General features: G+C 41.3%; 1 protein-coding gene across 3 annotated transcripts in view; it reads right to left on the reverse strand.

The window, feature by feature from the left end:
- LOC125884655 (interleukin-1 receptor accessory protein-like 1) overlaps nucleotides 1–21568 on the reverse strand; it is a 312218-nt gene that overhangs the window by 156933 nt on the left and 133717 nt on the right. For all 3 annotated transcript variants that reach the window (XM_049569686.1, XM_049569687.1, XM_049569685.1), the window contains 2 exons: nucleotides 20139–20325; nucleotides 16773–16926 (listed from right to left, as the gene is read on the reverse strand). In XM_049569686.1, coding sequence (XP_049425643.1) covers nucleotides 16773–16926; nucleotides 20139–20325 — 341 coding nt within the window. The remainder of the gene's footprint in view (nucleotides 1–16772; nucleotides 16927–20138; nucleotides 20326–21568) is intronic.

Below are 21568 nucleotides of genomic sequence, written 5' to 3' on the forward strand. Positions count from 1 at the left end.
AGTTACCTGAATGCAACTTGTTGACAGGAAATGACCTCACCTGAGGAACACACATCACTGAATAAATGGCAGAAGGCATTCTATCTTTATTATTGTTAGTTTTTTCCAAAGTCTAGAATGGGAAGGAAAGAAAACCCAGAGGCACAAAGAGAACCTGCAAAGTTCCTTCTGTCACGGCTCCTATGTTGCAGCCATTACCTGAGTGAGGCCAATAAACAACAGATTTCATCTTGGCTGAAAATTTCCTTCCCCCCTGCTTGGCAGGTTACTGCTGAGATAAATGGGCACATACAGTATATGGCTTGTATGCACTATACTGTACCACCATAGAAGTGACAGCTAAATGTACACCGAACAGCACAAATCATTCTTTAATTATAACTTTTGTGGCTCACTTCAAGCACTACATCCACTACTGGGGCGGTAACTCTCAAGCTGGCAAGAAAATGGCTCTGAACTGTCACCCCTATCACCCGCCCACCCTGTCATTTTCTTCTCAATCTCTCATTGTAAACTCGCCGTCTTTATTTCTTTTTTCTTGAGAAACATTGTGCTATCTCATAAATAAATAAAAAGCCTTGCAATGCTGTAAATATGCCCCGAGTCACTGTACTGCCTCCGCCCCCCTCCTTTAAACTTCAACATAAGCCCGCTTTAGTGCCATTAAAATAACTTGTCATGACAGTGTAGCCTGGGAGCAGTGCAATCAATTTCCATTACATCAAGGCCCAACTGGGCATCGCCACTGAACTAAGCGCTGGTAAGCAATCTCCCTGACCGAGGGTGGTGTGTGCGGTGGCGCGTCTGTGTGTGTGTGTGTGTGTCAGCGTGTGAAGGAGCGAGGACGGGGGAGTAGGGAGAGAAAGGATTTACTTGACTTCACTAACACAAGCTTCCATTTTCCTCCATACGTTCCCTGCCTTACCAGCAGCACTGAACGGCGGCACTGAAAACTATAATTATCTTTTTTTTAAAAACAAAATTCCATTCATGGGACCATTTCGTCCTCTGAAAACATTTTGGTCACGTTCCAAAAAAGGAAACAAACCTAATTTTCCATCATAACATCATGTAAAATTATCACCAGCTGAACAATTCAGTCTCGTCTCGGTGCAGTGTGTCTCTCCCCGAAGTGATTTAGAATGCACCTTTTGTAAAGACCAATCTGCAACTAATTAACATCAGAGTAATTTATGCCACAAAATTGATTTTTGCTCACTATAAATTATGCAAGAGTCCCTTCCCTCCGTCTTATCTCTCAGGCGGAATCAGCGGATTGACACGTGGCTGAAGTGTCCTTGATGGGGCATTTCTACAAACTGTCAGAGATAGGGGCGGCAGGGAAAAAAGGGATAGAATACCTCCAAGGCTACAGAGCCATGTGCTCATGGCCTTGAGAGCAGCCATAAATCTTAAGTCACTCAAAATCAACCAAACAACAGAAGCACCAGCACTTCAACACAGCATTAAAGTTAAAAAATATAACATAACACCAATGTATGCATTGAAAAAATCATTATTTTTAAAGATCTCAAAGTGGTGAGGACTTTAGGCTCCCCACATCTCCTACTCCGAGCACTTGCTCTACACCACGGTGGTGTGGAATTACATTAACACTAGTTTAGCACTGATTTTCACATCTCCAAAGCTAAGGCACTAAGTGAGCGCTAATTAGTAGGACGAAGGCATTAATTATGTAACACGTCATCTTAATTAGCGTTCCCAGATGTACGGTGTGTCAGAGGAGCATTTGTAAGCACAGTTTGCTAATTGATAGATATTTGACAAGATGTATGACAGCAACCTGCTGCAAAGGTGACAGTCAGTTTAGGGATCCGAAATCAGATGGAGTAACGCTGAAAATCTTGCATGTACATTTGTACTTAGTGTAAGAAAGAGCAGAAACAGGACTGGTTTCTTTGCTGTAGTTCAGTTTCAGATGTCTAAGAAAGCAATACTCATCAAAAGCATCATTATACCTGTCAAATCACGAGGAATGTGTCAAATAGCTGCCCACTGTTAGTAATTAGAGCCTGTAAGCTCTTGATCCTGCTTCCATGCAGAGGGATTATTGTTGGGGATTCTGTCTTCCTTCTTTAAAAAAAAAAAAAAAAAAAGAAGCCCAATCAATGTGCAGCGATAGCAGCACAAGCACCAGACCACCTGACCTTTTTTGCATTTTTGCACCATCTGTTCAAACCGGCATCACATCTGTTGCTTGGCTTCACCTGCTCCACCAAGACCTTGTCTCTAAGGCAAAGAGGTTTTGGGTAAATATTCGCTCAAAACAGCTCCGGATTCAGGTTTCTATACACACACACTGATTTAATCACACGTTCACAAAGACAAAGATGAGCGACACAAACACTGAGTGCACCTGCCATTTTTGTTTCGAGTTTTGTGCATCCATGCGCAACACAGCAAAGCGAGTTGGTTCATGTGGAGTATAAATAGATAAGTGGGTGTGATGATAAATCATTTTCTCAGCGAGTCTAATTATTTGCTCTGTTCCTTTTGGATAGCTGTGCGAATCACACATGCTGAAAATGCCTCAATAAATGAGATAAAGACACCAGACTGACTCCAAATGTGACCCAAAGAGAACAGACAGAACATTGACACTTAATGAATTTGCTGTTCATTGCCAAGGTTTGTTTTCTTTCAGGGCATGGCAACGACAATATGGTTCAGGTATGATTAGGATCGGAAACAAAACCACCTAGTGAAGGTTATGGAAAGACTGATTGCTGGCACGAATGCACCCATTTACGACCCCAACCTCCCCACCTTGAAAGGCATGAAACACAGGAGGCATATGATGCCGGAAAATGACGGCAATATGGAAATGCCAAAAACTGCAGTTCCCCAAATGGCCACTTGAGGCTGGCTACAAAAGCGAGTCAATCTAATAGAACCCCATGTTAAAATGCCCAACTTTACAGCAGAAATAAACACGTTTACAACCTGGTACAAAAAAGTATTTTGTCTCAGAAGCTAACTTCTCAGTAGCAGTGCAATTTAATCAAGGCGTTACCCCAGATTTACAGTGTATAGGTGTAGCTGTAGCTGTTGGGTGACACTCTTTACTGTAACGTTTTGATGAACTAAAAAAGTCTGTTAGTGTTTGGTCGTACTAAAAGATCCTCTAAGGAGTTTAATATTTACTTTTTCTGATAAATGCACTTTGTTTTAATGGTTTTAAGCCTGTTTTTTGCTAGCAAAAAAATAGCATTATCACATTCAACCATAGCTGCATCACATAAACTGAATTATACAGATTCTTAGAAATATCTCGGTTCCTACATTGATGAACACATGAATTTCATGAAAGGTGTTAAAGTTCTTTCTGAATCAGCAGGTAGAGCTCATCAATCATTGGTAAGAGTAAAAATTTGAAAGATATGAGTTTCCAAACATATTCAAAGCTGTTTCATGCTTGTGTATGTCCAGTGCTCGATTATACTGCTGGGGTTAGGGGCCTCAGAAATATTTCTATGTGTGAACCAGTACAAAATAGTGCTGTAAGATATTTCCTGGGCGTGCACACATATGTTCCAAAGCTGGCTATAGTGGGGGACATGGGATAGGAATCATGTGAGGTTCGCTGTAAGATATGTATAGTTCAGTTATGGAATCGGTTACTTGATATGGAGGAAAACCAATATTTATTTGGGATAAACAAACTATTGGTTCCTAGTCTGAAGATGTGCGTACATTATTTTATAGCTCTGGGTTTGTCAATACCTTTTTTAATAACAAAAAGCTTAACATTAATTTGTTTAAAGAATCTGTGTTTGCTAAGGAAAAAGGACAGTGGGCTGAAGATATATGGACTAAACCAAAATTGCGTACTTTTACGATTAGGATAAAAACTGAATATGGTACAGAGAATTATGTTGTATTTAATCTGAAGAAGAAAGGCAGATTTGTCCAATGTGTTGTCTAAATGATATAGAAAATGAGCTCCATTTTGTTTTCTACTGCCCTTTGTGTTGTGAACTGCGTGAAGTCTTGTTTAGTAAGATAAGAATGAACGTTGATTTTATGAATATGTAGGATGCGCAAAGACTCAGTTGGCTGTTCATATATGAAACATATAAATTAGTCTGGTATGTGGAGAAAGCCTGGGAGAAGAGGAACAAAGCTCTGAATGAATGAATGAATGTACATACCATCGCTAGCAGATACTTCTGGCTCCAAACATCCAAGATGGCGACAGCCAAAATGCCAAACTCAAGTCCACAAACCAATTGGTGACATCACAGTGGCTATGGCCATTATTTTATACAATCTCTACTCCTCATGCACATCACTGCTCATGAGGATATGCCGCTGTTCTACTTACTCCATAAAAGCAGTCAAATCTCATCCACTCCCTGACAACTGCGCCCCGACTGCTACGTCTTTCTGCATGGCATCACACGCTCAGCATGTACCGCACTTTACTTACGGTTTCATCACATAAAGAGCACGCTGCTTTCTACATTGTAAGTGAACACTGTCACTGGATGTAAATCATGCACTGCAGAATCTCTAGGGATACTGGGTGGCATAATCTGTCATGTACTGCAGTGATAGCTCGGGCTGCCTCTATGGTACAGTACATGCAACAGTGACGCCACTTCAGCCAAAACTGGAGGTGAAGCAAAAGACAGAAGAAGAAAAGATGGATGTCTATCCTCTGTCATTTTTAGTCTCTACTTTAAATTACTTTTCATTAAAATACCACCAAGGTGTACAAACACCGAACAAACACGCAGCATGTCAATGACAGAGAACAGTGACTTTGCAATAATATTTTTTTGACCTTTCCTGGTCATGATTTGTTCATCCATAGACCTCAAAGAGTCCGGACACTTAGCACTAAAAATGCATTAAATCCTCCTGTCCACCCTTGCTAGCCCTGTGTCCTAAATCTTGTGACAAAACGCCAAGGGAGATAGTCCTTTGTTTGCTTAAAACAGCATTTGTGCCCAGAAAGTGCCACCTCATCAAACAAGGGGACGCTGATCAAAGTCATCTCACCTTGTGGAAAGCCGGCCAAGTCAAACTAATTCCTGGAGCTCTTCCTCGGCAGTTTGTTCATGAGGCTCAGATCTGCCAGGCTGAGCCAAAAAAAAAAAAAAAAAAAAAAAAAAGCATCCAGGAATATGTTGCCAAATACCTGTCACTTGTTCATGGGAGCAAACAACACCACACAAACACACAGATGACCTTTGGGATACAAATGTAGGGAGCTTTCTTAAAGCTCTGCGTCCATGAATTTTCTGTATTTGGGATTCACAACCAAATCATAACGCTGAAACTTCCTTTCCATGCGAGTTCAAACGCATGTTCGACACCAATTTCAGTGAAATTACAGCCTGCACTGATAAACAGTAACCAAATACCTACTCCAGTCTGAGAACACTGCTCCCTGCACACGCTTCATGCTCAGATACTCTCTGCTTCGCCCACTCCCTCCCCTGCTGTAAGCTCTGCAATCACATCTCCTGTGTGCTGCTCCTTTGATGGCGCCAGCAGGTGGAAACCCACCGGGATGCTGAGTGTGCACTACAGTGTACACACACCGCTGCTGGATTGATCAGAGCACGGGGTTGAGTTGAATAGCCGGGTTGGGTAGTGATGGCAGGGGAACGCATAACAAACAGCCTGCCAAATCACGGGGGAATGGGGGCATCGCTGGAAACATGGGAGTCGTGGCAAACAGCTGGACAGAGGGGAGAACTACAGCGACTGGAATGGTATCGTGGAAAATGTACACAGTAGAGCCAAAGTACAGAGTGTATTGTATAGTCTACAGTAAAGAATATACAGGCAGCTGATCTTCAGCACACTGTAGTATACACACGCGTATGTCGGTTTAAGGGTAGGATCCTTCTTTTAAGGATTTAAGGATTCTTCTAGCAGTGCTTCAGGTTTCTAGAACCTCCAATTACCAATGAAGCTCCACCTTAGTCCTCCCAAGTACTGTTGGTCCAACAAAACAAGCAATGTGAAGACATGTCCTCAACTTTCTGACATTTTACACACAAGGATATTATGATTGATTAAAAAAAAAAAAAAAAAAGAAAGACGTCGATGAAGTGGTGTGAAATTATATTGTCATGAAAATGAGAGTGTATTTGGTGTTTCAGCAAAAAACGGCAGATCGTTAATGATCCGTCATGGGAAAGACGATATTTCATTGATCACCCTCAAAGCAGTTTTGTTAAAGACTTCTCTGTGCGTCGTGCTAATTAAAGCGGCACGAGAAAATGTCTTATCTAAAAATACACCTGTCAACCTCTCCATCTTGTGAGAGTTTTAAGGCCAGCCGGAAAAAAGAAGCAGACATTAAAAAAAACAGATGACACGTGGGAAGAAAGTCTCAAACACATTCACAGATGCTCAAACAATACCAAACACTGTCTTACACGATTTGAAATACCACATGCAGTCAATCACGCAGAGGAAAGGTTGCATCTTTTACTCAGATATCTTTAACAACATCCTAGAAATGACTCCTCCAGAATCAGAATCTTTATTAATTATCCTTGGTGTATCTGACACATTCCACCCTTACTGCTTCTTCGCAGCAAAAACAGAAACTATGACTTATGTCATGGATAGAAACCCTAGTTCATACATGCAAAATACACGTGATCTAACATGTGCATCCTGTTTGGAAAAGAGAAGTAGTACGATTAGGCAACCTCTCATATCACACCTTGCACACAGACGTTCCTGAGTTGTAGCCCGCACTTACAAAGTGTTTCATTTTAATTAATGAGTTAATGAGTGAGAGAACGGTCATGGATAAGGAAACAAGAAAGGTTTAGAAAGATAAGAAAGACTAAGGGGGGAGATAAAGGCGGGAAATTATTGTTCCTAGACTGCCTTATCTGAGTTATGCTCCTGTTCTTAGATTTGAATTTCTTTAATGTCTTTTTTATTTTGTTTATACACATTGATTTTATCTGTGTACATTTTTTCCATTCTCAAAATACGATCTCATATTTTCTCTATCATCTGTGAATGTACATAATGTTTCATGTAAATGGAAATGACCATTGACACAACAATACGTACGTACATCTTTAGCTCAATTAAAATATCTGAAGTATAAAAACTCACCTGTCTCATCAACCTACATGACAAATAAGAGCTACAACTGTTCATGCTTTATCCTAAATGAGACCCAATTATGTCATAAGCGCATATTAAATTCTGACATGTGATGGGAAATTGCCACTGGAGCACAGCCAGTAATGAACTGAAGCTGAGGAAAATACAAAACTTCCTTGTTAACAGCCGTGAATGAGTGAGCTGGTGCGTGACGCTTCCGTGAAAATAATTTGTTCGTAACCTTCGGCCTCTCCAACCATCAAGACAATAAAATGACGGTCACGTGACTTTAAAGTAATGAATTCCAGCACACGTTTCATAGATAACTCTTCACTGCCACTCGGGCTTTCGAAAGTGCAAAGTGGTCCAGTGCAGGTCTCAGCAAATTACTTCACAAGGCTGTTTTCCTCCACTGTTCTTAGTTGTGCCAAAGACTGTTTCTGCAAGGTTAGAGTAAAATGCTAAAATGAAACTTTTTTCTGACCTCTATGTCTCTGTGTGAGTAGAGGTGAAGGACAGTTAATAAAAGAAAGAAGCCTGAGGAAGTGGCTGCTTGGAAAAATATCCAACATCCATTGCATTGAACAGAAACAATAAATGTCCTTGTTGCAGAATTAAGGGCATTTTTTACTCTACATCTGGATCAGTGTTAAAAACGGATGCTGCTCTGCATGTTAAAGCCTCCATGTGCATTGATCTCACTTGACCACCATATATTCCCTCAGCTTTTGCTCACTTGTAGAACTTGTGTTGCAATATGTCATATTGATTTCTGAATGGTGTTATCATGGCCTTCAATCTGGTGCCATAGCTGACCGTACAATTTAGTTGGCAGCAGCAGAAGATGAAGAGGAAGAAGAAAATGCCACTGTCAAAGCCCAGCTTGAGACTTTCCATTATTGGCTGTAAAAGAAAGCCTCAGGTCCTGCCTTTCACCTCTGATTGATACTTGGTGTTGACTGGGGTACAGGAGTATGGCAGAGGTGGGACGTGACAAATGGCGAGACAACGGCTGAGGCAGAACAAGGTGGCAATAAAAAATATGGTATCATTAATCTTAAAATACTAACACTATAATAATAAAAATTCTTGGCCATTTAGATTTTGTTTGCATTATCCTGCAGTATTCTTTGCTGATTTTGTAGGGGGGGTTTGGTGCACGTACATGGGATGTCCTCATATTCTTCACAGACCCTCATCCAGTAATTAATTTAGGAAAATGAGCAGCAGGGCACATTAAAAAAGAAGTCATTGCAATTGAACAAAAAGCCATCCATCATGCTTTAAGAGCTCTTCACTGAGCTTTAAGTGCATTTCATAACACAGCGAGCTTCCTCCTGGCAGAAAGTCTGCATGGTTACAGTACGACCATTCTTCCTCCATTTCCATCTGGGTCTGCCATTTATCACTCAACCACTTTTTTTCCTATTATACAAGATTATCTTTTTTAAGAAGTTCAATCAGCAGCATTATTTCTTTAAAAACAGATACAGAGACTGTATCTGGATGTGACTTCTGAGGACACTGAGATGCAGGTTTTGTCACACATATTGTTCCCAAGATCAAGAACGGCAGTCCATACTCAAGGACTGTGGACAAACCTATCATGTTCACCGATCGTGGCCTTCCCTAGCAAGCCCCCTTGTCACCAACAAAGATATACACCCATCAGCCAAAACTTGAAAACCACTGACAAGTGAAGTGAAGAACATTGATCGTCTCGTTACAATGCAATGTTCTGCTGGGAAACTTTTAGTCCTGGCATTCATGTGGATGCTACTTGACACACTCAACCCACCCAAACACTACTGCAGATCAAGTACCCCCCTTCGTGGAAACGACACTCCCTGAATGCAGTGCCTTCCCTTAACAAGACCATGCCATGCCACCCTGCAAAGACTTCTCAGGACTGGCCTGAGGAACATGACAAAGAGCTCAAAGCTCTGGCCTTGAAATTCCTCAAATCCAAATCTGATCATGCATACGGGGGACACACCAGCACCTCACTCAAAGGATCTGCTATCCAGTACCCAGTCCCAGACACCCCCAGAGGTCCTGTGTTCATGCCTCAGTAGGTCAGGTCCAATCCAAGGAGGCCCCACCATCAGTGGAGAGTACCTCTGAGGTACTGGCATGTCCCATGAATGCTTAATCAGATTGGGCTCTGGATAATGCGAATGCCAGGTTGACACCTTGAACTCTTCGTGATACTTGATGGGCTATTCCTGAACAGTTTTTGCAGCGTAGCATGGGACACTGTCCTGCTGGGGGGTCACCACCCCCCTCGCTCTCCTGCTTGCTGTGCGCTTGGTGAAGAGGCAGACACAGGTGCTCACAGACTCGGGCATACAATAAGCGGAGCGGACTCTGTGTAAAAATGTCTGTGAAAAATCCCCGCGATGTGAAAAATACATGCCGTCTTTTGTGTGACACTGGTGCGCGGAGCAGAGTCTGCGCGGTCGTGCTTTGCGTGCACAGGGTTTGCGGACGTCCACTTTTACCAGGCGGACCTCCGTGGTGTCCGCTCCGTGTACGTTCTGCCGGTGTATCCGGTCCGGTCTGTCTCAAAAAATAAAACCCGGTCCAAGACGGAGTACCGGACCGAATTGGTATTACCGAGAACCAACCCAACCCTAGCATCCACGTGAATGCCAGGATCCAACATGTGACTTGTAAGATACACCTGTCTTTGTAGGGTTTGCAAAGACTCTGACTATTAAATTGTCAAGCCCTGACCAGTACCTAAGCAACTTTAGGTCAGACTGTTACGGGGTTCATCTGTGTTCTTTGTAATGGAAATGCCAATGCAGTCATTTGCAAAAAGTTTGGTAAAGCGGCGATAATAATAAGTGAAAAGGTAGTTTATGAAGTTGTGTTTGAAGTTGGGGTTGTACCAGGCACTTCCATAGTCAGTGTTATATTTTCACCTCTTTACCTTGCTGCCTGAAAGCCCTTTCCAGCTGGGAATTGAAGCCATTATATTGCTCTTGTCAAAGCCATCAGAGTCCTTTGACAGAAACGGTAATTTCACCTTGCAGAACATAGGACTTGCTGATCTCCTGCTGCCTCAGCTGGTCAGTCCGTTTGGTTGTGATTTTCGAAACTGAACTAACACGGCACCCACAGCACCACATTGCTTAGCATCCATCCGGGCTACAAGGTAAGTGGAATATAGCTAATTTGGGAGATCGAGAACAAAAAATTCTCAAAAAGGTTTTTAGAAGAGCTTGGGAAAATACATACTTTGACGAATTGATTGGATTTGAATACATAAGGAGCACTACTGGAAAGCTACAGAGTAGTACAAAAACAAACAAAAATACAAAAGTACACAAATTAATGCAGCTAAGTAAAGAGTAATCTTCTGGCAAATACTGTAGTTCTAGTCATGAAAGGTCTAAGTGCCCATGGAAAAGCCAGAAGGTTAAAAAATAACTCAGGCCATTAGTGCAACTGCTCCAGAACATCATGAGGGTGTGAAAATCATAGTACCACGCTAGGGGTATGGCATGTGAACAGCTCTGACATTAAAATGAACCAAGCACTGAAATCCATTGAAAGTCATTGTATTTTTCTTAGAGATAACTTCCACAAATATAAATCAACAACAACGCAAACGCTAAAGACATTTACATTTAGGAAGTTACCCATGCCATGGTATAATGAATAACTTTCAGTCTTAAAGATTGAGCCGAAACGCTCCACTGGCCCCAGCAGGAGACGATGAATTCAACTCACAGAAGACTTACCAAATAATGACAAGCCTCATCTTTATTTATAAGCATGTTCTCTCCTAAAGTGACAAAATATCAAAGGTAATGATACAAGAAAAGCTGCAAAAATGACTAAACCTCATCAAGCACCTGCTGATTACACAATGTAATAAATTCACAAGAAAAAAAAAAAAAAACAAGGATGACTCTCCATATCTACTCAGTGCATCGTCTTCTCTTTTCCACCAGCACCTTGGCCAGATTAATTATCTTCCATCAATTAAAGGAGCAATTATATTCCAACCTCCTTCATATGCTAATGAGTCAACTCAGGGATGGGAGAGGAAATTTGTAATGGCCACCAAATGGTGCTGGCAGAGGAGATACCTTGCAGAATTAGAGAGGCAGGAGTGTCATATTGAGCCGCAGCGGCAAAGTGTTTATTAGGATTAACAAGAACATAGAGGCCCTGTTAACATCTCAGTGTTCACTAAATGAGTTCACACTGTGAATGGTTTAATACTGAACATACATTTGACATAAACTCTGCTGCTGGTGTGCCAAAAGCTGTCTGTGTCCCTCTCAGAACAAATGCCACATTTACTTTTACTCAGCAAAACTAGAGTCATTTAGCTGCTCCTTGAGAACAATAGACTGAAGTATAAAAAATCAATATGTTTCAGCTTCAACAGCATTCATCACAGTGACAGGATTGCATATATTATAGGTAATGGCATCCAAGACGTGCCAGGCCAGGATGCAAAAAACAATGGTTCCAATATTCAGGAGAAAACAAACAAAAGTTTCCCCTGAAGCCTCCCTCGATCATATTGGAGGGACTTACGGTTGTGAGAAGCTGGCTGTGTTTCTAAAGGATGACTTTCCTTACTTGGATACTGTGTGTCTGCATAATTACAGTTTGTTAGCTTGCTAACACAGCATGATAACACAGCCTAAGTGAGGTAACCTCACCGTCTTGCTGTAAAGAGCTGTTTACAAGCTGAAATAAAGAGTCGATTGGAAAGTATCATTTACCCTAAGAGACCCACAGGATTGCCAGAAAAAGTGGCTGACAATGCTGCATTTAAAAGACTTTGCCATGCTCATTTTTTAAGTGAGCATGAAGGTAGTGGTGTCATGTGAAACCAGACAACCTAAGGCATATAACAGTACCAACCTTTTCATGCTACTTGGAAAGGGGGCTGAATAACGCTCCGAAGTTAGGGTTAATATTGGCAAGGGAAAACTGGTGTGGCCATTGACCTCAAGACATCTGAATGAAAATGGGTTCTATGGGTACCCACGAGTCTCCCTGTTACAGACATGCCTACTTACTGAGACTCCTGGATTCAATGACCCCACTTGTATTCATGTGTGATGATGTTAGTCCCCCTAGTAACCATTACATTATAGTAAGACCAATTTTGAAACTTGGCATCACGTTACAAAATTACCTATTGTGACTACTAGGGTGATCACAGTCTCATGAAACTGTACATCCACAAACTGGGGACCTCAGGTGTTCGGAGGATGGATGGCTTTCATGAGTACATATACAATAAGAGAGTATCTGCAATAATTCGTCAATTTTCAGAACAGAAGTGCTCACTATCTAATTGCTAAAACATGCAAAAGTTAAAGAAATCTCCAAATGTCAGCATGGATTCATCAAGTTCCTAATATCTCAAAGTGGAATTGGAATTTCTGACCATTTTTATCAATTCTTAAGTGGTCAGAAATGGTTAAATTCTGCACCAAATCTCTTTAACAAGTGGTATTAACCCAAGAACGACCTTTGACACTCTAAACCCTAAAAAGTTGAACAGAATCCTAAACAAAAGAAAAATGTTTATTACAGATTTATCTCAACAATCACCTATCTGTCCCCAGAATTCCATGCTTCTTTTATTCTTTGTCTACATTTGCAGAAAACAGCATCTAGAGCAGAAAAGCACATGTCAAGGGAAAGGTTCCCATCATTCCAGAGCAGTGGTTGAGCTGAGAAAGCAAAATAGTTCCTTCCATTTCCAAACAGTCAAGTCGCTGTACAATAATATTCAATAGTAAGCAAGACACTGATATAGAATGGTGCTATCCAGCAGGAAACCACTAGACACTTGAGAGAAATTTGTCTCAAATGCGTCGGACTGAAAGACTGTCGAAACAAGAGGCTCGGTCTACTCAAAACACTCAGACTTTAAGGACACGGAAAATGTCCGCTTAATGCATCCGTCAGTTTAAGGAGGAAGGCAGGGACATTTTAAGTGGAGAGATATTTTTTTATGATTGTTTTCAACCTCTCAGGCCATTCCCTTCCTCAACCAAACACACCTCATTGCGTGCTGGTTCAAAATAAGAAAAGCAGGTTAACACCATCAGTCCCAGCTCATTAGCCACGCTGACAGTCTATTTTACACACCAAAGTTGCTGCTCCCCTGTATATCTGTTTCATCACCGCTCCTTTATTCTGCCGTGTTTAATCTAAGACATCAAACGGCGCACCTTACAAAGAAGTCATAAAACCACAAAATTTATTTAAAAATGAATGCCGCTTCCAATTACGCAGTGAGGAAGCTCATTATGATTTTAGTGGTGCTCATTATAATCACATGGAATCTGACCTTTTGTCCTGTTGCACTGCTGTGAGAGGGCCTGTTGGCTGTTGATAAAGAAGGGAGTGACAGAGGTTTTGATGGTGTACTGGAATTATCTGTGGGAGGCTGATAATAATTTTACATAAAGGTTCATGTATATGTATTCAAGATGAAAAAAACATAAATGGAAAGGTCAGGTCCCAACCAACAGATCTCTATGTGGATAGTCGAAGCCATTTTCCACCGGAAGAATGTCATGACATGTATCGTGTAGCCATCAGGTGCTACCTCTGTTTTATATATTCATACCATATTGATATTATGATATGAGCAGAGTTGGGCTGCTTTCATTTTCATATAAATTTTTTGTGAAAGCACCAACAGTCGACGCTAAAATACTGTCGCAATATTGATATGGAGGTATTTAGTTAAATATTGTGATAACTGACTGTCTCCATTTGGCCCAGCCCCATCAGGGGGTGACACTAAATACAGGTTCCAGGCACTTCAATAGTTAATAGCAGTGCTTTGGATCGTGATTTGTCAAACAAATGTGCCATCACATGCCTCTGTATTGACTGGGACGATCGATACTTATGTAAGAAACAACAGAGAATAATTGAGAGTTCTGTGTTTGGCAAAAATGGGAATACAACACACTGCAGTGCAGGGGAATGTCTGAAAGATTAGCCCTATGTTTTACATTGTTGTTTGCCCCACAAATCACATAGTTTATCATAGCTTCTGTGTTTTTAACTGCAAACATAAACTTGGATTTCCACTGAATTTAGCTCAAAAACAAGGATAAGGCTCGCAAGTTTCTTAAAAGTTTATCTAATGTGAAGCCCCTGGTTAAGGGTTGTTCAGTTCCCACAAAAAAGACTAATGTCTCAGTTCTTAGAGCATTTGTTTTTTTTTGTCCTTTTTAGCTCTATTATGATTCTGTGTTGTGACTCTTTCCAATTTCATACTTCTTCACACTGGCCTAGATGGGTATATAATGGGGATAAATGGCTAACAATTTCCTAAGCAATTGAACCCTAGAATGCTTGTTATCATGATTAATTGTGAAAATTAGACCGACTTGAGTGTTTTGCACACACAAGAAATGAGTCTTAAACTTGTAGAGGACACTGACTCAAAAATAAAATCAGTGGATTGATAAAAATCTGTATCTTTTACGGAGGGAAATTACACACACTGACAGGGACTGTTAATTGTTGATGACGAGCGCATGAAAATTTAAGGTGTTCAGGGCTGACGGGTGGTTCAACCCAGTTCATGAAAGCTTCTACATTTACAGGTCTAAACACCATGCACAGGAGTTCTTTCCAAGAACAAAATCCTTATCCTTATAGGACACAATGTGTTTCATGTGCACCGAAGCAGGAACAGCAGACAGAAATAGAAGGTAGATCAAAAGAACCGGGTAGTTAGCATGATCAGTACAGCCACCATGGCTGCACAAAAGAAAACACCACGTACAGAAACTCAAAACTTCTTCAATCGAAGACAGAAAATAAATAAATAAATCCAAAACTCAGAGGAAAGCAATTCTGCCTAAAAGGAAAGCATCCAAGCCAAAAGCAGACTGAACGCTGGCATTGCTCTCCAAAGATAAAAAGCACTCCAAGTTCAGACAGAACAATGGGAACTTCTATAACACTTTGTATTACACGGTACACTTTGTTTCCTCCAGGCAAAACTGAATCTTGTAACCTTACAGTAAAAGTCAACTTTGGGTGAAGGTGTTTATTTGCATCCTAAAAGGTACATTCAAGTATACGAATAACAATGCAGCACACTGTAACCTACTGCTATGGAATTAGACCCAAGGGCCCCTTTGACATTATTTTTAAGTGCTTGGAATTTAAATAAAATCAAGAACAATCACTTCCATTTCTTTCACACGTCAAATTAACCTAATGTATATTCATCCACACAAGGGTTGTGAGGGTGGAAGAGGCAGGGTACATCCTGGACAGGTTGCCGCTCTGTCAAAAGGCTAAAAGGAGACATGTTCACACCGTCACGCAGATTGAATGTGGGAGTAAACCAAGACAGACACAGGTGGAAGCATATATTTTTTTCCTCAAAAAAAGAAATCATAAATGCCACGGCCCGATCATCAATCATCTTTCACCACCTGTTTTGAAATGCTGAATGTCTCCAAAGTAGATGGAGAGATTAAGACCATTCCCCCAGGATGACATTTTGAGGCTGGTGAGAAAATGATTTATGATTTCGCTCGCCCCTCGCTGGAGTCTGTCTTTGTCTCTTTAAAGGGACTATAAAGTGTAATCAAGTAGCAGTTAACAGCAAACACTTTGTCTGACCCTCACACCCACAATGTGTGATGGCGGCGGCACTGAAATGCAGCGGCCCCTCCATCCATCCAAACCCTCTTCACTTCTACTTGTTTTATTGCGGTCTGCGTCATCCTGCGTTTGTTGGGATTCTTGCAGACATAAGCCACCACAGGAAAAATGAGCTCAGCAAAATCAGTCACAGAGAGAAGCTGCTGTCGTATGGAATTGTCCAAACAACAACAATACTTTTACTCAAGAGAATGTGAACTCCTAGAGATGTTTAAAGCTTGGTAGAGGACATTTCAGTCAATCAGTCAAAATCAGTGTATTTCCGACGCTCTTGTCGTGTCATATTTGATTTCTGCCAATATATCCCTCTAAATTCTACATAATATGGGACCTTTCAAGTCGCATTTGGACATCACTCTTAACTAATCTCAAACTGATCAGAATAGGTGTGTACAATTAAGTTGTGGGTTTTGGGTGTCCCTATCCACAGTGCATGCAGTGTCAACCCCAGTGTCAGTGGCGAGCAATCTGTCACCCACTTTAGGTTCAGGCTTAAATATTTCAACAGCCTTGAGAAAAAGTGCTGAGGTGGCTCTGGTTGAATTCCACTACTTAGCAATTAAAGCAGCCCAGAAGTCACACAGACAGTGAGGCTATTGACTGCGACACTCTGGTAAAAGGTGCAGGGATCAGCTTTAAAAAGCTTAATTTTTTAACAACCTGGAGCCACTTTTTTTTGCCAGATCAGAGTGTAAAAAAACACAATCTGTAGAAAACAATCACCAGACACGGTGCACAAAAGTATGAGCGGCAATGAGGATTTTCTTTTGCTTTGAAATCCATTGAATATAAATATATATTTGCATTGAGGCTTTCAGTGTGCAGTTACTTTCTTTTTGCTGTTGCAAGCACTGCAGCAGGCTCTCTGTACTGTACTGTGTCTCTCTCAGTAAATGCCAGTGTTTAAACATCTCAACAAAGGTAAGCAGAGATGACTCTGCAATCAAAGGATTTGCAGCGTTGGAGAAATGTTTCTTTACCTGTGACGGATAGCTCAGTCGTCCTCCGCACCACAAAGTTCCCAAACTGTAATTCGCAGGTGTAATTCCCAATGTCATCTTCCCGTACTTCCTTGATGGACAGAGTGTCCCTCCTCCTCTCTATGGTTTGTCTCCACTGCTTTGGCCTGCACTCCTTCATTTAAAACACAGGGAAAGACCGTGGGGAGACAGAATGTTAGAGTAGAATAAACACAATGTGTCACTGTTGGCTTTCAAGTGTAACTAATGTTTGAAATCAGCAGGAAATGTGCTTTGACTTCACATGAGACTTCATATTTTGTCTCAGCTTAAGCATACTGAGTGGAAACAGGCTAAGTCCATGGAGAGCCCTTTGTTACTAAACATGCTGTCATGAAGAACTACCACTTTCCACACAGTCATGGTAGAGAAGCCTCATGTCAGTGCACATTTATTTTATTGTTTTAATTGTGCCAGATTTAAGACATTAGTTTGGTGCACCCCTATTACCCAATAGCTTTGGACAGTGATTTTTGGGACTGAATGGATGTACGTTTTCTCCATTTTTGGATTCTTCATTCATCCTGGAGACATGAGAACAACAACTTCAAGGTGACATGGGGTGAGTAATTGATATACAACCGAAATTCCAAAAAAAAAAAAAAAAAAAAAAAGCTGAGACAATGTGTAAAATGTAAATAAAAAGAGACCGCAACAATTTGTAAATCCTTCTTGACCTATATTCAATTGAATACAGTCAAGATATATAATGATTGAACTGATGAACCTCTATTGTTTTTTGCAAATATACACTCCTACTGATTTGATGCTTGCCACATATTCCAAAAGAAAAGTTTAGTTAGGAGCATGTTTACCACTGTCTTACATCCCTTTTCTTTCAACAACACTCAGTTAGCATTTGGGAACTGAGGACACTAATGGTTGAGGTTTTGAAAGTGAAATACTTTCCTGTTCTTGCTTGATATACTTCAGTTGCTCAACGGTTCAGGTTCTCTACTGGCAGACAGGTCTGGACTGTCGGCAGGCCACTCTGGAATAAGCAGGGACGTCCTTGAAAAAAAACGTCATCTGGATGGCAGCATATGTTGCTCCAAACCCTGAGTGTATCTTTCAGCATTCATAGAGCCTTCGCTTACTCATACCATCGGCACCAACACACCTCCATACCATCACAGATGCTGGGTTTGAACTTTGAGCTGGTAACAATCTGGATGGTCCTTTTCCTCTTTAGCCCGGAGGATCCAAGAACAACTTGATAGCTGGACTTGTCAGACCACAGCACACTTTCCCACTTTGTGACAGTCCATCTCAGATGAGCTCGGGTCCAGACGGGTCAGCGGCGATTCTGGATGTTGTCGATATATGGCTTTCACTTTGCATGGCAGAGTCTGAGCTTGCATTGGTAGGTGAAGCGACGAAATAGCTTCCAAAGCGTTCCCAAGCCCATGCAGTAAAATCCTTTAACCAATCATCTTGGTTTTAAAAGTAGTGCAGCCTGAGGCGTTGAAGGTCATAGGCATTCAGTGTTGGTTTTCTACTTTGTCCCTGATGTGCAGATATTTCTCCAGATCCTCTGAATCTTTTAATGATATTATGGATTGTAGATGTCGAAATCCTTTAGCTCTTTGCAATTGTGCATGGAGAAACTTTGGTCTTACACTGCTGGACCCACTGAGATTTTTACAAAGTAGTAAACCTTGCTCCGTCCTTGCTAATGAAACAATGATCCTTTTGAGAATGCTCCTTTACATTTAGTCCCCACCATGGGTGCAGATCTGATGACAAGTTTGGGGGGGACACAATCAGTTGTGATTTTTTTTAATTGCACGTGTGCAAATCATGCCCACAGAGCACTTGAGATTGCCAGCATATTTCACGATTTCACAGAGGCTCATCACCATCACCAAGTCATTCAAAAAGCACTACAAAGAGAGTCATGTGCTTACCTTTACTGTTTATTTCTCTTAAACAGCCAGTATTACATTGAACCAGCCATCACCCTCCTTTTCACTGCGTCGCTGTTAGTTAATGCTACTTCTAGTTTCAGGGTCTCAGGAATGTTATGTCCACTCACGTTCTCATCTCTCGCCTCTCACGGATTCCCATTTCTCCTCATCATCTTCCCTTTCTCCCAGTATATGGGACTACTGTATACATTTGCTCAATTTCAATCATTTAAGCTATTTAGAATTGGGGGGGACAATTTATGTTTTTCAGAATTTGGGGGGGACATGTCCCCCCCGTCCCCCCCGGGATCTGCACCCATGGTCCCCACAGTCTTTTATAGTCCCTGCCCCAACATGTGCTGCAGGCATCACATTTAGAATAAGTGTCTAATTTACAAAATACAGTAAAGATTATCACTTTGAATATTTAATATCTTGTCTCTGCATGCAATTGAATATAGGTCAAAACTGATTTACAAATGATTGCATCCTGTTTTTATTTAGGTTTTACACAGTGCTGCAAGTATTCCTTTAACTAATGATTAAAACAGTTGCTAGGAAACATCTTTACTGCAACTCAATCATAAGCAATCAACTACAGTAAGTAAACAGAAAGTTACTGCTCCTAAATAACTTTCTAAAATAACAGTTTCCGACTCCTCTGATCATGTTGCTAATGGACACCACTGTTGCCCATTACAGTATTCTGTATTAAGTGAGTCAAGACAGATTTTGGGCCACAAAACGCCTCAGGCAAAGGAAACTGGGGCACTGTGGGTTTCGTTTCCAACTGTGGTCCAAGACAGGCCTCCCACAATTCAATCAGCCCCCACTGACAAAGCAAGAGCCAATAACTGGAGGGTGTGGAGCCCACAGTCATTATCTGCTATTTTAATTTGATTCAGTGGGTAACTGGAGAAGCCTTGTGGCCACCTCATCCAGCACACTTTAACGTTTGATGAATAGGCCCTCAAGCTTCGCCTAACAGCTCTGTCAAAGTGGCCTGCTGGACAAAGGAGGTCTGACTGGGTCAGTAACACTGTGGGCGTCATAACTCACCTTGTGGAAAGGAGCATTCAAATCAGAGAGAACAAGATGCGTATGTATACTCTGAATAGACTTATTTTTGTCTTTTAGTTTTGAAAGTCAGAGATGGATGTCGGAGATGGTATTTGAAGCTAATTAGATCTGGATATAGCTGACCGGAACTAGGTTATTCTTCAGACAAATAAAAGAACTTCCTGTGAAGTAGCTTTTAAATCTGAATTGAAAGGCTCAATTTCTAATAATGTGCATGATGGGTTTCAGGTGATGAACACAACGCTTTGTTTAGACGACATCTTGCAGCTCTGCATTTAAAAGGAAATTAAATCAGTGGGGATTATCCGTGCAAACAGCAAATAAAAAGGGTACATTTTACCTTGTACCACACAATCTCAGGCTCCACTCCAGGCTGTAGATAATCCTCAATGCCCGGGCAGGTGATGTTTTTGCTTTTGCTTAGTTCTGCCTTCTCAAAGAACCTCATTTTGGAGTTGTAGCAGAGGTCTGTGTCATTCTCCGCCACTGTGAGAGACATGGACACCTTCATGCAGTATGTGGAGTTCCTGCAAAAATACAAAGTTAATGAATCAGGCGGGGAGAGAAATGAATTTGTCTTATATTGAAGTCCTGCCAGATGCAGCAAACAAAAGCTGCCAGCAGTCCATCTCTGGCTTCACATAAACTCAGAGTCTGCACTATCACAATCTCCACAAGGCTCATTCATTAGATTCCATGTGAATCACTAAATGAAGCAGAGGGAGAGGGAAAGAAACCTTCCTGTGGTACGCAATTAATCACAATTTGCCTTTTTTTTTTTTTAAAGTGAAAACTCCTTTAATGCTGGATATTGAATCATCATCACCAATATGACCCTTAATCTGGACAATTACAGATTCTTAAAATGTTTTCTCATCCATTCAAGTATGAATATGAGTAATGCATGATGAGCCTACCTCCCTAAACTACTAATGGAACTCTGCCAGTGTGTGTGTGTGTGTGTGTGTGTGTGTATCGGGGCAGGGACACGGGTGGTAATATGGAGCGACAGCTTTGAATGTCAACAGCACTTGAAGATTGATTGAGCCTTTTGTTTTCACGTGTTAAGCAGATACAGTGCGAGCTAGCAGAAAATTACTTGCTACAACTGATGTACTGTAACTGCTCAGGTCATATACATAAAGAAGAAAATTTATAACGCAAGGGAGAGAGGGCGTAAAATGTGAGATTACTTGTAATGTTTGAAGACTACATGCTTGCCTGGGCTCACAGATACTGGTGAGTATTCATCCACGGTGGAATAAACATTTCATTTTACTGCTTGGCATTGCAGTGTACCTTCGGTGATTTGTGTTGCCCCTCAAGTGGGAGCGCTTGTCTTTAAATACTAAACCAATCTGGGCTGAGTGTTCTCATGTGTACACATAGAACCTCGTAGGGATCCCGATCAGATCTCCTCCTGCCCAGGAGAGCGATGCTTCACAGCCACATGAGAGGCAAAGATACAGCCGCTAAGCATTTACAGCTATCCTGTTTGGGTCATTAATGGGACAGCGATTTTGAGATTGGATCTGCTGCTTGAGTAATTCTTAACAGAACACGGGAATCAATGGACACATTGATTCACTGTGAAAGTTGTGCTATTTGAAGGAGGGGAACAGAAGCAAAGGTCCGTGATGATCAATGAATTCAATAAGAGCACCTTTTCTTTGCTCAAAGTGGCTAATAAGACTGTCACGATTGACAAGTACTCCAGCCTGACTGCAACAAATCCCTCCTGGTTAAAAGACCAAACAAATTGGCAGTGTT

The sequence above is a fragment of the Epinephelus fuscoguttatus genome, linkage group LG24, assembly GCF_011397635.1.
Source record: "Epinephelus fuscoguttatus linkage group LG24, E.fuscoguttatus.final_Chr_v1".
In the NCBI taxonomy this organism is placed as follows: domain Eukaryota; kingdom Metazoa; phylum Chordata; class Actinopteri; order Perciformes; family Serranidae; genus Epinephelus; species Epinephelus fuscoguttatus.